Below are 15,834 nucleotides of genomic sequence, written 5' to 3' on the forward strand. Positions count from 1 at the left end.
ATGTGCCCGCAATCAAGGTACATGCCCTTGACTAGAATCAAACCTGGGACCTCCAGTTTGCAGGCCAGTGCTCTATCCACTGAGCCAAACCAGTCAGGGCTCTTTTTTATTTTTAATGTTAAATTTCTCTTTATTTTTGAAAGTATTACAGATAACCCTTTTCTCCCCCATTGACGTCTTCTAGCCCATCCTCTCCTCCTGCCCCAGGCCTTCACCACACTATTGTCTGTATCCATGGGTTATGCATATCCTATGTAATAAAGATGTAATATGCAATTGGTTGTTACACTGTGTAACGACCGGATCACGGATCAGCAGGAGGGTGGGACAGTGAGCTACAAGCTGGTGGCAGAGAGCTATAGGAGAGGGCAGAGCAGCTAGCTATTGGGGAGGGAGGCAGAGGCAGCTACAGGGAGCTACTGGCTACTAGTGGTTGGTGGAGAGCTACAGAAGGTAGCAGGGCAGCAAGCTATAGTGGCGGGGAGGGGGAGGTACAGGAGGGTGGGTCAGCTGGCAGAGAGCTACTGGAGGGCAGCAACGAGCTACTGGCCAGGTACTAGCGCACTGATTCGTGTGCAAGGCTACTAGTATGTATATAAGTTCTTTGATTGATCTTTCTTCCCGCCCACCCCGTTTCTCCCCCCCTCCCCGACTTCCCCTAGATTCTTTTAAAAAATATATATTTATTGATTTTTTTTTTTTAGAGAGGAAGGGGAGGAAGAGAGAGTTAGAAACACGGAGAAGAGAGAAACATCGGTCAGTTGCCTCTTGCACACTCCCTACTGGGGATGTGTCCGCAACCAAGGTATATATGCCCTTGACCTGGAATTGAACCGGGGATCCTTCAGTCTGCAGGCCAACGTCTACTGAGCCACACCGGTTAGGGCTCCCCTAGATTCTTTAGTCTGTTCCATGTTTCTGTCTCTGGATTTATTTTGTTCTTTTACACAAATATTAGATGTTAGACATGTTGAAGAAATATTGAATGTATTTTTGTTATTAAAATATAAAACAGTAGAGTACTATACTAAATAACAGGTGTGGATATTTATTATAGTCCTGTGATATGGTTTGCTAAATTAATTTACTAAATCTGATTGCTGACCCTGAACCTTTCAGTCATTGTTGAGGCACTTACTCTTACATGTTCCTTGGAATAATCTATGCCTATCTCTCTTACCTACTTTATCTTTATTCCTTTTTGATTATCTGGTTTAGTATTAGTAATTTATTTGGCTCCTGGTAACTGTTCTTGCAGAAAATTTTTCTGATTATCAACATTGATTTTTTTTAACTTGAATGAGGTTAAAGCATTGATTGTGCATTTAATGTAATTTGCCAAACATTGCATGATCATCAACTTACCCACTCAAAGTTCTTTTTCTAACTCTAGGTTGCAATTTAAAAGTTTATGAAACATTTTGAGATAACGTTAAGAACAGAGGAGTTTAAGCTCGGTGATCTTTTAATTTGGATATGCTTATAATACTAGTGTTTTAAAACCATTTGAAATGTTTAAGATCCAAGTAGAAATCCATTGTAGTATCCAGGGTTTCTGTTTTTAGTAGCTAAATAAAGATTTATTTATTTATTTATTTTTAAGAAAAAGTTTGCTTTTTCTCCTATAGGCAGCAATGGATTTTTGCATGAACATGAACACAAAAGCAAATAGGAAGAAGTTGGTACGAGCACTCTTTATAGTTCCCAGACAAAGGTAGGTTTTTTTGTTTTGTTTTCTTTTTTAATAAAGAGTTATTTGTTAGTGTTTTTACTTGAGTGATGATTATAAGATCAAAGTTTTTATTTAGTTACTTCTTTAAAAATATTCTTTGTCAACAGACATTATTATTATTATAACTTGTTTCTCATTGATTTTTGTTCTTTTTGTCATTAGCTCTAAGTGGAAATATTTCTTCTGATGCTTTCCTATTTAAGAGAAAATATAACCTATTTTAAGAGAAATGATAATCTTTGCTAGAAGTATTTGGTTTACATTTTTGCTTCTGAGGAAAAAAAATAAATGGTATATAAGTTTTGTGGAGAGTTTTATTTTGTATAAAGATTACACTAATTGAGTGTGTTCAGTTCTTGCTTTTGTATTTAAATGAAAAATTTCAAGTTATTTTGTAATTATGATAGTTTAAAATTCGAAGTCACATTAATATGAGTTGCTGAGAATTGAAGTAGTATATTCAGTTGTGTGTGTTATACTTATAGATAATTCTAATGCTCTAAATTACACTGCAAATTTCAGGACTACTTATAGATTATTTATGTTATGAACCTGAGAAGATTTATTTCTGTTTATTCAACAATAAATTATTAAAGAATTTTGTTAACTATTATGATGACTACATATAACATAGCCAAGATAGATACAAAAGATAAAAATTCTAAGGGATTTTACTAAAGGTTTCTTAAGCAAGATTTTAATTTGGTTCATTCATTAATAGGGGCCCATTATCTTTTAATGGTAAGATTTCTCAGTGAAACTAAGTCACTGCTTTTCTTTTTTCTTTTGTATTGGTTTTTATCTCTTCTTAGGATAATTAATATGAGCATTAGGTTTTTTATTTGAGCATAAGGGAGATGGAATGTGCTAATACCATGAGTAGATAACAGTTATCTAGTTGAGAAAGTAAAAAAGATTAATGTTTTTATTGCATCAAATTATATATTTCATCAAATGCAAGATGCTATTAGTTATAAAGTATACCATTATTTTATGTGCAACTAAGAGAGAAAAATATTGCCATTTTAAGGCCTTGATTAAGAAGCATATTTCACTTTCTTACACACAAATGTAGGTTTATAGTTATGAGTACATGAAACACCTAGTTTATTCTTGTGTTATTATTGCATTATTTTCCATATGAACAACTGTAAACCTTCTTTTGCCCCACCCTGTATTTGTAAATGGAAAAAGTGCACCTTGAATTGATGAGAACTCAAATATTATTTTCCCCCATTATCTTGGGCCAAAATTTTTTAAATAATGCTCTTTTCTTTTTTACCTTATACAATAGAATGTTTACTTTTATATTTTTCTGTTCAACTACATAGCAAGTGGAACTGATTGATTTATTCTTGGGTAGGAGAAAGCTGCCTGGAGCAATGGCATTTATTATTTTTTATGTATTTTTACTGATTTCAGAGAGGAAGAGAGGAAGGAGAGAGATATAGAATTATTTATTATAATACAGAAACATGTGTAGCAGTCGTCTGGAATTATTTAACAGAATAAACCAAAGTTAGCAAAAATAAAAGGCTTTGTTAACAAAGAAATTATGCAATGATATTTAAGTAGTTTACTTATAAAAGAGCATCTTGCTTCTTTGTATCCCCATTTCATTCTATTCCACTATTGCCTGCTCCTGTCTCCAAAAGAAAAAATTCTCAGAAACTGTGTACTACTTTTTGGTTCTTATACCAGTTATTTCTTTATAGTTGAATTTATCTGCTTTTAGCTTAGCAGATTTCTGCAAGTTAGAAGTAGTTGGAATTTGCTAGAAAACATAGACTTGAAAGTAGTAGAAAGTGACAATTTATAGTTTGAAAGGAGAAAAAAATAAAGATACATGTACTTAAAATGAATGTATAACATTCTGGAGCCATGAGGAAGAAACTACATACACATAATCTTACATATCTGAAATGTGTACATATTAATAATTTGGTGTGTTTTTTTAAAATCCTCATCTGAGAATTTTTTAATTTATTGATTGATTTTAGAGAGAGAGGAAGGAGAAAGAGAAGAACATCGATGTGAGAAAGAAACATTGATCAGTTGCCTCTGGTGTGTGCCCCAACCAGGAATCAAACCCATAACCTTTTTGGTGTACTGGACAATGCTCTAACTGAGAAATCCAGCCAGCGCTAATTTAGGTTTCTTATAAATCAGCCTAAGTGATCAGGAAAGATTAAATTATGTTCTAAAATTTTTAAAAAATATTTTTAAAATTGGTTTTGAGAGAGAGAGAGAAACAAAAAGGAGTAGAGAGGTAGAAACATTAATGAGACAGGAACATCATCCATCGATCTGCTGCCTCCTACATGTCCCACTCTGAGGTTCGGGCCTGCAATCCCTGGCATGTGCCCTAACCTGGACTCAAACTTGTGACTTCTTGGTTCCTGGTTGATACTGAGCCACTAGCCATTCTGGTAGAGTTGTGTTCTAAAATTTTTTTCACTCATTGATTCATTAAGACTGATTTTCAACTGCTGTGTTGCAAGAATTTTTAAAACAAAACATGCAGTACCTGACTAAGGAACACTGACCTCTTTTTCCTTAGAATTGTCAAAAAACAAGATGACAGCAGCCAACATAATAGCAGTCTGGTGTGAATGAATCAGAATTATACCAATTTTTTTTTTAACAGATTGGCAAAATATATATATTTTTGGTGTGTTGCAAAATTTTAGTAATTAGTTTATGTGCACCATGAGATGAAAAATGTTAAAAAAATTGCTGCATTAAGAGTTTGTTGTATACCGTGATTAATGCTTAGATACCCATTTTATGAGTACAGTGGTGAACAAGAGAGGCTTAACTCTTGTATTCATGCGGACAATAGCTTGGATATAGAAAGATAAAGATGCCTGAATATAATTACCAAGAAGAATCACAGTGTACCTTCAACTACATAGCAAGTGGAACTGATTGATTTATTCTTGGGTGAGAGAAAGCTGCCTGGAGCAAGGGCATTTATTATTTTTTATATGTTTTTACTGATTTCAGAGAGGAAGGAAGGAGGGAGAGAGATACAGAAACATCAGTGATGAGAGAGAATCATTGATAGGCTGCTTCCTGCATGCTCTCCCTTGGGGATTGAGCCCACAATTTGGGCATGTGCCCTGACCGGGAATCAGACTGTGATCTCCTGGTTCTTAGGTTGATGCTCAACCAATGAGCCATGCTGGCTTGGCCGGAACAGGGGCATTTAATCTGAGTTCTGAGAAAGGAATTATCTACCGTGTTTCCCCGAAAATAAGACATCCTCTGAAAATAAGACCTATTTACAGGTTTCCTTCTGAGTGAAATATAAGGCATCCCCCCCCCCCCGAAAATAAGGCCCCCCTAGGCTAAACGAGAGATTTGGTCCACTGATTCTGAAAGAAATGGAGTCACAAGAAATTCACCAGGAAATTCAGGAATTGGATTGTTATGATGATGTTCCAGAAGATGATGACATGATTGTCATTGAATAAATGAGTAAATTCTTGATACTGTAGGATTCACAGTTTGTCTGGTGTGTGTTGACAACTACCGTACTACCGTACCGTATACAGGTAATAAATATCCTTTATTTTCACTTAACAATAAATGTGTACCGTATTCTTCATGGAAAAATAAGACATCCCTGAAAATAAGACCTAGCGCATCTTTGGGAGCAAAAATTAATATAAGACACTGTCTTATTTTGGGGGAAATGGGGTAGACTAGGGGTGGGTGAGGAAAGGGAATGTTGAAAGAGCATTTCTGATAGAGCATTTCTGTGCAAAAGCGAGACTTAGTATCAAACTACTGCAAAACCTCTTTCATTTAATGTGTTTTCAAGATTGATTCATGTTGTAGCCTTGATTAGAATTGTCTTCCTATTAAAGCCGAATAATATTTCATTGTATAGTCATACTAGATTTTGTTTACACATTCATTTATCAGTTATTGGACATTTGACTTGTTTCTATTTAGCTGTGTGAATAATCCTGCAGTGACTGTTTGTGTACAAGCTTTTGTGTACATTTTATGTTTTCAATTCTCTTGGGTACATATACCTAGGGGAGGAATTTCCGTGTCTTGGTAACTCAGTGTTTAACGTTTTTATAACTGCCAAACTTGTCACAGTGGCTGCACCATTTTACATTCCCAACAGCTATGATTGAGGATTCCAAGTTTTCACCACTGCTTGATGTCTCTTGTAGCTTATAGCAATCCTAGTATATGTGAAGTGGTATCTCATTATGGTTTTGATTTGCATTTAACTAATGGCTAATGATTTTGAGCATCTTTTCATGTGCTTATTGGTCATCTTAATTGGAGAAATGTCTTTAAATCCCTTTTACCCCTTTTTAGTTATGTTGTCTTTTTTAGTTATGAGTTCTTTATATTTTGTACCTGTCCCTTATCAGACATAATTTGCAAATATTTCTCCCATTTTATGAGTTATTTTTTGCTTTCTTGATATCAGTTACAAGTTTTAAAATTTGATTTAATCAATTTTTATAATTTTTAAAGGTTTTAACTTTCAATTGTGTTCTTCCTTCATTAAAGAAATAGTGGTTAGCCAGGCCAGTGTGGTTCAGTTGGTTGGAGTGTCGTTCTGTGCACTGATGGGCTGTGAGTTCAATTTCTGGTCAGGGCACATACCTAGATTTCAGGCTTGATTCCCTCTTGGGGCATGTACATGAGGCAGTAGATCAGTGTCTCTCATATCAATGTCTGTCCATCTGTCTGTCTCTCTCTTTCCCTCCGATCCTCCCTCCTTCACTCCTTCCCTCCTTTCTCTGCCTTTTTTCCTCCCTCCCTCTTTCACTCCCTCCTTCCTGTCCCTCTCTCTTCCAACATCTCTAGAATAATAATAATAAATAATAGTGGTTAAAATCATCTCAAAAGGCTGGCATTTTATTTCTCAGCCTAATAATTTGAAGAATTCCACTCTAGAAATGAAATCTAGAATTTCCCTTAATTGGATATTATTTTATAGTTAATTTATACACATACATAATTGAAATTTCTCAGAAGTATTTATATCATCCTAGCTAATAAAAGAGTAATATGCAAGTTGATCATCACTCCAGCATACAAGATGGCTGCCTCCATGTAGTCAAAGATGATTGCCCTCATGTGGACACAAGGTGGCCGCCACAAGATGGCCAGCAGGGGAAGGCAGTTGGGAGGGGCCAGACCTGCAAGGGAGGGCAGTTGTGGGCGATCAAGCCTGCAGGGGAGGGCAGTTAGGGGTGACCAGGTTGGTAGAGGAGGGAATTTGGGGGCAATTGGGTCTGAAGAGAAGGGCAGTTCGGGGGGGACCCAGGCCTGCAGGGGAGGGCAGTTAAGGGCAATCAGGCTTGCAGGGGAGCAGTTAGGCATCAATCAGGCTGGCAGGGGAGTGGTTAGGGATGATTGGGCTGGCAGGCAGAAGCAGTTAGAGGCAATCAGGAAGGCAGGCATGTGAGCATTCGGGAGCCAGAAGCCCTGGATTGGGAGCCAGCAGTCACGGTAGGTTTGGGCCTAAATGGGCAGTCAGACATGCCTCGAGGGGTCCCAGATTAGAGAGGGTGCAGGCTGGGCTGAGGGACGCTCCCCCCTGCACCCCCCCCCCCCCCCACACACACACAAATTTCATGCACCGGGCCTGTAGTAAATGTATAAAGATTAGAACCATTACCTAGCACCTCAGAAAGCTCCCTTACTTAAGCGAAAGCGAACTATTGTGTATGAAGTCAATCAGAATCAGAGAAGTACTACCTAAGAATCTCTTAATTCCTTGTTTTAGATATAGGCAAACCTGGTATTGGTTTAGTTACTTTGAAGCCATATAGATTTAACCAGATTTTAGTAGATGGACATTCAGACTTTCTTTAGATTAATATAAACAGAACACTCTTCAGATGTGGATTGCTTCCCTTGATTCTTACATAGCTTTTCCTGATTCAACTTTTTTTTTAGGAGAGTTTGCTGGAGTTTTTTTTTTTTTTTTTTTTTTTAAGATAAAACACAAGTCAAATTTATTAGAGTTGTTCACAGTCAGGAATGGTGATCTTCTTGCTGGTCTTGCCATTCCTGGACCCAGAGCGCTCCATGGCTGTCACAATATCCATGCCTTCTTTCATCTGGCTGAAGACCACGTGCTTGCCACCTACCCACTCAGCCTTGGCAGTGCAGATAAAAAATGGAACCGTTTGTGTTAGGTCCAGCTTTTGCCAAGGACAAGATGCCAGGACCTATATGTTTCAGGACATATTTCTCATCCTAAAATTTCTCCCCATAGATGTACTTGCCGCCTGGTAAAGTCACCATCCTGGCACATAAATCCTGGAATAATTCTGTGAAAGCAGGAACCTTTATAATCAAATCCTTTCTCCCCAGTGCTCAGAACACTGGAGTTTTCTGCTTTGGAACTTTGTCTGCAAACAGCTCAAAGGAGATGTGCCCCAAGGGCTTGCTGTTGATGGCAATGTCAAAGAACACTGGGGTTCACTAGGGTTGGTCATGGGCAGCTCCTGGTCAGCTGCATTTGCAAAGCCATTTGCTGGAGTTTTTATGAGAAACATTCTAATTGAACTTCCTCCCCTCCCTCTTGCTCAATTTGGAAATATGAAAAAAAAAACCTGAGTTTGTGGGAAATCTATTAGTATGTTACGTCACTTGATGGCGCTGTTGGTCTGGGAACATGAACATTCTGAAAAAAGTCTCAGCCTTTGGATATTGATTTCAGAATAGATGACCCCAATCTTTTGCATATTATATTTCATGTTTCTTTGAATCATCTGCCTTAATGTTTCCTAATTGAGTGGTAAGAGTGTTATCTGTTAGTTTTTTCAAGACATTTTAAACACACACAATTCATAATTTTCAAGTTAAATTCTTTTTTTTTTAAAGCAGTTACATGACTGATTTTTTTTTTACTCCATCACCTTTTACTGTTTGTTGTTGTTTTTTTTTTTAAATATATTTTATTGATTTTTTTAATATATTTTATTATTTTGTACAGAGAGGAAGGGAGAGAGAGAGCTAGAAACATCGATGAGAGAGAGTCATCGACCAGCTGCCTCTTGCACACCCCCTACTGGGGATATGCCCGCAACCAAGGTACATGCCCTTGACCAGAATCGAACCTGGGACCTTTCAGTCCCCAAGCCGCCGCTCTATCCATTGAGCCAAACCGGTCTCCTATTTTATTGATTTTGTACAGAGAGGAAGGGAGAGAGATAAGAGAGTTAGAAACATCGATGAGAGAGAGTCATCAATCAGCTGCCTCTTGCACACCCCCCACTGGGGATGTGCCCGCAACCAAGGTACATGCCCTTGACCAGAATCGAACCCGGGACCCTTCAGTCCCCAAGCCGACGCTCTATCCATTGAGCCAAACGGTCCCGGCTCAAGTTAAATTCTTTAGATTGCATTGGTTTGATTTTTTTTTTTTTGATTTTTTTTTTAAGAGAGAGAGAAAAAAAGGGAGAGAGGAAGAGAGAGATATTATGTGAAATTAAGACTGGATAAGCTGCTCTCTGCATGCCACCTATTAGAGATGGAGCTTGAAAGCCAGGCATATGCCCTGACTGAGAATCAAACTGGCAAACTTTTATTGCACACACAGTGCCCAACCCACTGAGCAACACCCAGCCAGGGAAATTCTTTAGATTTTAAAAAGAAAAAAGAAAAAAAAAAAGGAAATTTCTTTTAGAAAACTGTTTATGAGATAAAAACCTTTAAGAATGCCTTTTCCCCTCTCAGTAACATGTGTGTTTCTTTCTACATTCTTGTTATTACTTGTTCTATTATTTGACTGGATGTTTACTAACTTGATGATCATTAACTGCTAGGAGGATACTTAAATGTATGATTTAGGAGACCTTGAAAGTATAAACAAGGTTTTATTATTGTATGAGGGAAAAACATCCTTTTAAAAGATTCACTCATTAACTTTTTTTTAAAATATATTTTTATTGATATTTCACAGAGAGGAGGAAGGGAGAGAGATAGAGAGTTAGAAACGTCCAAGAGAGAGAAACATCGACCAGCTGCTTCTTGCACACCCCCTACCGGGGATGTGCCCGCAACCAATGTACATGCCCTTGACCGGAATCGAACCTGGGACCTTTCAGTCTGCAGACCAATGCTCTACCACTGAGCCAAACTGGTTTCGGCTCATTAACTTTTGTAAATTTAATAAATCTTTATTGTTCAGATTATTACAGTTGGCCCTCTTTTCCCCCCCAATATCTCCCCTCCACCAAGTTCCTACCCCACCCTCTACCCTTACCTACCCCCCACTGTCCTCATCCCATAGGTGTATGCTTTTTGTCCAATCTCTTTCTGCATCCCACACTCCCCTTTTCCTCCAAGAATTGTCAGTCCATTCTCTTTCTATGCCCCTGATTCTATTATATTCATCAGTTTATTCTGTTCATCAGATTTTTTATTCCCTTGATTTTTATTTTATTTGTTTTATTTTTATTTATTTATTTATTTATTTTAAATCAATCTTTATTGTTCATATTATTACAAAGGTTCCTCATTTCTTACCCCCTCCACCAGGTTCCCACCCCACCCTCCGCCCCCTCCCCATCCCCCATTGTCCTCATCCATAGGTGCACAGTTTATGTTCAGTCTCTTCCTCCCTCCCTTTCCCTGATAATAAATCCCTTTTCAGATAGTAAATCTGTTACTTAGCATTTTCTCATATCAATAATACCTCCACATGCCCAATGATACACTTCACACAAAAAACATTTCCAAATAGGTCAACCAGCCTCATCCAGGCCCCACCCAAGGCACTCACAGATCAACACCCCAGCGCTATACTAACTCAGCACATCCAGATCTAAGCCTTCATCACTTGATTCAGCAGACCCTCAAGTTCCCCCAAAAGTTTCCAGCCATGTCTGAGAGGCAGCCGTGGGGGAGGGGCAGGCGAGGAGCGAGCTGTTTTGGGCCTGGCTGCTCTGGGCCTGGCCTCTGTTGCTCTGGTTTGTTCCACAACCAGCTGCTCCGGGTCTGGCCACCGCCACTCCCGACCTAGTTGCTCTGGACTTGGCTGTTGCTGCTCCAGGCCTGGCCACACCCAAACCCGGCTGCTCTGGGCCCTGTTGCTCCGGGCCCGGCCACTCCGGGCCTGGCCGCTCCCAGCCTGGCAGCTGCTGCTCTGGGCCTGGCCGCACCAGACCCGACTGCTCCGGGCCTGGCCACTCCCAGCCTGGCAGCCGCTGCTCCGGGCCTGGCCGCTCTCAGCCTGGCAGCTGCTGTTCCTGGCCTGGCCGCACCCGACCCAGCTGCTCTGGGTCCGGCAGCTCTGAGCCTGGCTGCTCCCAACCCGGCTGCTCTGGGCTTGGCTTCTCCGGACCCGGCCACTCTGGGTCTGGGTGTTCCTGGACTGGCCACCCTGGTCTTGGCCGCCTCCGCCTCAGGCCTGGCTGCCACTGCCCCAGGTCTGGCTGCTCCAGTGCTGGCCGTTGATGCTCTGGTTCTGGCCGCTGCTGCTCTGGGGCCTGGCCGCTGCTGCTCCGGGTCCGGCTGCCACTGCCTTGTGCCTGGCCACTCTAGGCCTGGTCGCCGCTGTTCCAACATTCTGTCCCTTTTTCTTTTCTTTCTTTTTTTTTTTTTAAAAAAAACGCATTTATGTTGCAATGTTGGCTGGTGAGTTGAGTTCTGACTTAATCTTTGATTTTTCAAGATCTTCTTTGTATTCTTTCTTAAGTAATTTTACTATCTTTTGCTCTCACTTGATTTCTTCACATTGAGAACTTTTTTGGTTTCTTCCTCCTTGTCCTGGGAGCTCAGCAGGTTGGCCTGTGGCACCCCTTTGTTCTCCGCGGGCTCCTGCGCTGCTTCAGCCTGTTGTCAGGGTTGGCGCCGCCCAGGAAGCAGCCCCCGTCCTTGGCTCCATTGCCCGCGCTCAGCGGTCGAAGGCTCAGGGGCACCCCCCCCCCCCCTGGGGGCCCCGTTGCCCGGCTCCTTGCTGGTGCCCGGCTGGCCGGTGTCCGGCAGGGGCTCCTGCTCCTCGTCGCATTCCTCCAGTCTGGAGCTTTCTTTCTCCCTCCCGCTAGGGGAGTCCAGGATCAGAGACAACAGACTGTCCTCTGCGTGCAGTGTGCGCGACTCCGGGGCCCCGCCTTTCGCTGCTCCCCCGGGATTCCGCCTCACAGCCCCATCTCCCCCTGCCGGAGCCTGGGTCCCCAGGGTCTGGCCCATAACTAGGGCTCAGTGCTGCCGGTTCGGGGGTTCAGCCCAGGCTGGGGGTTCTATTTCCTTCCTGCTAGGGAACGCCAGGCAGCACCCAGCCTTCTCCTCCTCTCCGGCTGCGACCTCTCCGCGCGTGCGTGCGCGCAGCATGTCTCCGTACCTTAGGCTTTTTTTCAGCTCCTCTGATTTTCTTTCTGGTTTTCTCCCTCCTTCCTATTGTAGAGTTTTCAGTCAGTCGACTACCTGTAGCTCTGGGCAATGTCCACTTTACATTTTAGTTGTATTCTATTGAAATTGTTGTGTGCTGCTGCGGTTAGATGTCTACCCGAGCAGCCATCTTGGATCCTCCCCCTCTCCCTTGATTTTTAGATTCACTTGTTGATAGATACATATTTGTTGTTTATAATTTTATCTTTATCTTTTTCTTCTTCTTCCTCTTCTTCAAGAATACCTTTCAGCATTTCATATAATACTGGTTTGGTGGTGATGAACTCCTTTAGCTTTTTTTCTTTTTAATCTGTGAAGCTCTTTATCTCACCCTCAATTCTGAATAATAGTTTTGCTGGGTAGAGTAATCTTGGTTGTCGTTTCTTGCTATTCATCATTTTGAATATTTCTTGCCATTCCCATCTGGCCTGCATAGTTTCTGTTGATAAATCAGCAGACATTCATATGGGTGCTCCCTTGTAGGTAACTGTTTTTCTTTCTGCCTTTAATATTCTCTCTTTGTCTTTTGCTCTTGGAATTTTAATTATGAAGTATCTTACTGCAGTCCTGTTTGGGGCACTGTGCGTTTCCTGGACTTTAAGTCTATTTCTTTCACCAGGTGGGGAAAGTTTTCTGTCACTATTTCTTCAGATAGGTTTTCAGTATCTTGCTCTCTCTCTTCTGGCACCCCCCATAATTCTGATGTTGGTATGCTTGAAGTTGTCCTAGAGGCTTCTTACACTATCTTCAACTTTTTGGATTCTTTTTTCTTTTTTCTTTTCCGGAGGAGTGTTTTTTGCTTCTTTATATTCCAAATCTTTGACTTGATTTTTGTGATCCTCTAGTCTGCTTTTAGATCTCTGTATAGTATTTTTTATTTCAGTCAGCATATGCTTACCGTATTTTTTGGACCATAAGACACACCGGACCATAAGACGCACCAGTTTTTAGAGAAGGGAAATGAAGAAAAAAAGATTCTGAAACAAATAGTGTCCTAAAATATTTTATGTGCATTAAAACCCAACATCACAATCATAAACACATGTAATCAACCCTGTAAAGTAAACAGCAGCATTTAGAACCATTTTAGAGCTGGGCAAGCACACACAGACCACACAGAGCCCGGCAAGTAAAAAAACTTTTTTTTTAAAGTATATGTGTAGGCTATATTTGGACCATAAGACGCAGGGACTTTTTCCCCCCACTTCTGGGGGAAAAAAAGTGCGTCTTATGGTCCGAAAAATACGGTAATTCCTGGTTGACCCTTTTTCATATCCTCAAGGTTCTCATTAAATTTGTTGGCCTTTTCTAGGAAATTCTTGAGAAACCTTATAACCGTGGTTTTGACTCAATATCCAATCTTTTGCTTTTGTCCATTTCCTTCATTTGTGGCCTGCCTCTTTGTCTCCATGTTTTAGCTGCTTCCCTGAGTTGATGGAGTAGCTTTGTATACCAGGCAGCCTAGCAGGGCCCAGTGGGTCAGCCTCCCCAGTTACCTGAGGGGGATACTCTTGGTACACCCCTTTGTGGGCTGTGTGTGCAGTTTTGTTGTTGATTGTTGTTATCACTGGGGGAAGGTGACCTCCAGGCTAATTGGCTGTGAGGATCAGCTGTTTCTCCTCTGGAAGAGCTTCTGTGTCCAGCTTGGGTGCGGCAGAGTCTCAGGGCTGAGCAGACAGCCTTGGTTTCCTGTGGCAATGGCTGCACGCACCTCTGAGAAAAGGCTTCCCTGAGAGTTGCCTGCTGCCAGACAGTCCAGTTTCTCTCTGTATGAGTCTAGGTACTCAAAGTCTCACCCGGAACTAGATTTCAGTGCAGTCCAAAGGTTTTGTTTCCCTCCTGAATTAGGAAGCTAGCCTTGCACTTGCTGCCCACCATCAGCGCCATGAGTCTCCGAGCACTGAGAGTCTGCTAGCCACATATTCAGCCACCCCCCCTTTCCACACACACTGGTCTCCGCACCTGTCCTCCACAGTTCCTCTGGGTCACAGTGTTCTTTTATCTTACTTCTAGTTGTAGAATTTCCACTCAGCCAGCTTTCTGGTGGTTCTGGACAATATCCACTCTGTCTTCCAGTTGCAGTTTTGAAATTGTTGTGTGAGGCAGCAGTATAGGTGTTTACTTATGCTGCCATTTTGGATTCTCCCCACTCATTAACTTGGTAAAATAATTATCAGTCTCAGAAGATTATAAAATTCGATTATCAAAGAAAGGATGTAAATTTATTTTCTAATTGGATTTCAGAAGAGTCAAATTAATAAATGTAGCTTAAATTTTAACAGAAATTTGCTCTTTAAAGTGAAATGTTCTATTTATGTTTAAATAACTTTAATGTGCTCGATATAGAATTTGGCACACCGTTTTCTTTCAGGCTCATATTTGTAGAAAAGACAGAAAAATACACTTGTACAGGATTAACATTAAAAATGTTATATTATTTATGATATTAGGGATTTTATTTTGTGAAGTGATAAATGAAGAATCATAAAAGTTGAAGATTTAAATAGGGCAGGATGACATTTAGTTCAGCTATCTATTTGTAAAAGCGGAATGGAAAAAAAGGGATATTGGGAACTTGTTTGAGAACTTGTTGTGTTTAATAGGGGGTAGAAGATTCTGAGAGAATGGAACTTCCATATAGCCAATTCCAATAGAAACAAAACCCAGGATTACTAACTAGCTGGAAAGGCTTAAAAGAGTTCAGATCTTCTCTAGGGAATCCTTAAACTATGTTTTAAATCCCTACTGAAGCTGAAACCACTTGCCTGTGTTGTTAGTGTACTGATGGGAGCCTGAAGGGATAGCATACACTGCTTTACTTTAAAAAAAATAGCTATACTTAGGTTTCTTCTGGGGCTGGGAAGAAACTTTGAAGTTGATTCAGCTAATTGGAAAAAGAAAGAAATGAAGCAAAGTGTAAGTGTCTTGCCCAGGAAAAGAAGAAAAAGGAAATGACCTTGGTAAAAAAATTTTGATGCTAAGTTATAATCTGAAATTATTTTGTAAAATACATTTTAAAGACAACCACAATTAATTTTAAAATTTAAAAACTTGAGCTAGTTCTTCAAAAAATCTAAATACAGAAGCATTAGAAAACATAAAAGAACATTAAAAGTTTAAGAAATGAGCCAGATGATATGCTAGAGATATTTAAAAACCACTTGAAAATCTTAGTGAAACAGATAATTGTTTGGAATAAATACACATTTTTAGAATGATTCAAGACAAAATAGATGAGTCATCATGGGGAAAAATGTAAAAAATTATCAGTTAATTTTGTCTTGAATAGATTAAGACTAGATAGCTTTATTGATTTTTTTTAGTCTTTATGAACAAGTAATTTTTTTGCTAAATTGTTCATTCCAGAGCATAAAAAGAAAACTTGTCATATTGAAATATGAAGAAACAGGCAAAATTTATAACAAAACAAAAAAAAAGCCAGGAAGTTAAAAGTATTGACCAATCTCACTTTTGAATTTTGTTATAAAAATTCTAAGTAAACCACTAACATCATATTTAATAAAAATAAAAATCTAACCCTGACCTGGTGGCTCAGTTGGCTGGATTGTCATCTGTACACTAAAAGGTTGGTTTCAATTCCAGGTACATACCCTGGTACATACCTAGCTTGTAGGTTTGAACCTGGATTAGTTGTGTATCGGAGGAAATTGATGTTTCTTTCACGTTGATTTTTCTCTTTTCTTGCTCTCTAAATTCAATAA

At 39.9% G+C, this 15,834-nt stretch overlaps 1 protein-coding gene and 1 pseudogene across 9 annotated transcripts in view; one reads left to right on the forward strand and one right to left on the reverse strand.

The window, feature by feature from the left end:
• UPF2 (UPF2 regulator of nonsense mediated mRNA decay) overlaps positions 1 to 15,834 on the forward strand; it is a 112,153-nt gene that overhangs the window by 42,762 nt on the left and 53,557 nt on the right. For all 9 annotated transcript variants that reach the window (XR_006742410.1, XM_036452973.2, XM_036452989.2 and 6 more), the window contains one exon: positions 1,629 to 1,714. Coding sequence is in view for 8 of the 9 variants with exons in the window: in XM_036452973.2 (XP_036308866.1) it covers positions 1,629 to 1,714 (86 nt within the window). In the remaining variant the exon portion in view is untranslated. The remainder of the gene's footprint in view (positions 1 to 1,628; positions 1,715 to 15,834) is intronic.
• On the reverse strand, positions 7,712 to 14,033 carry LOC118704750 (annotated as a pseudogene).

Source organism: Pipistrellus kuhlii, unplaced genomic scaffold, assembly GCF_014108245.1.
Source record: "Pipistrellus kuhlii isolate mPipKuh1 unplaced genomic scaffold, mPipKuh1.p scaffold_m20_p_1, whole genome shotgun sequence".
NCBI lineage: Eukaryota > Metazoa > Chordata > Mammalia > Chiroptera > Vespertilionidae > Pipistrellus > Pipistrellus kuhlii.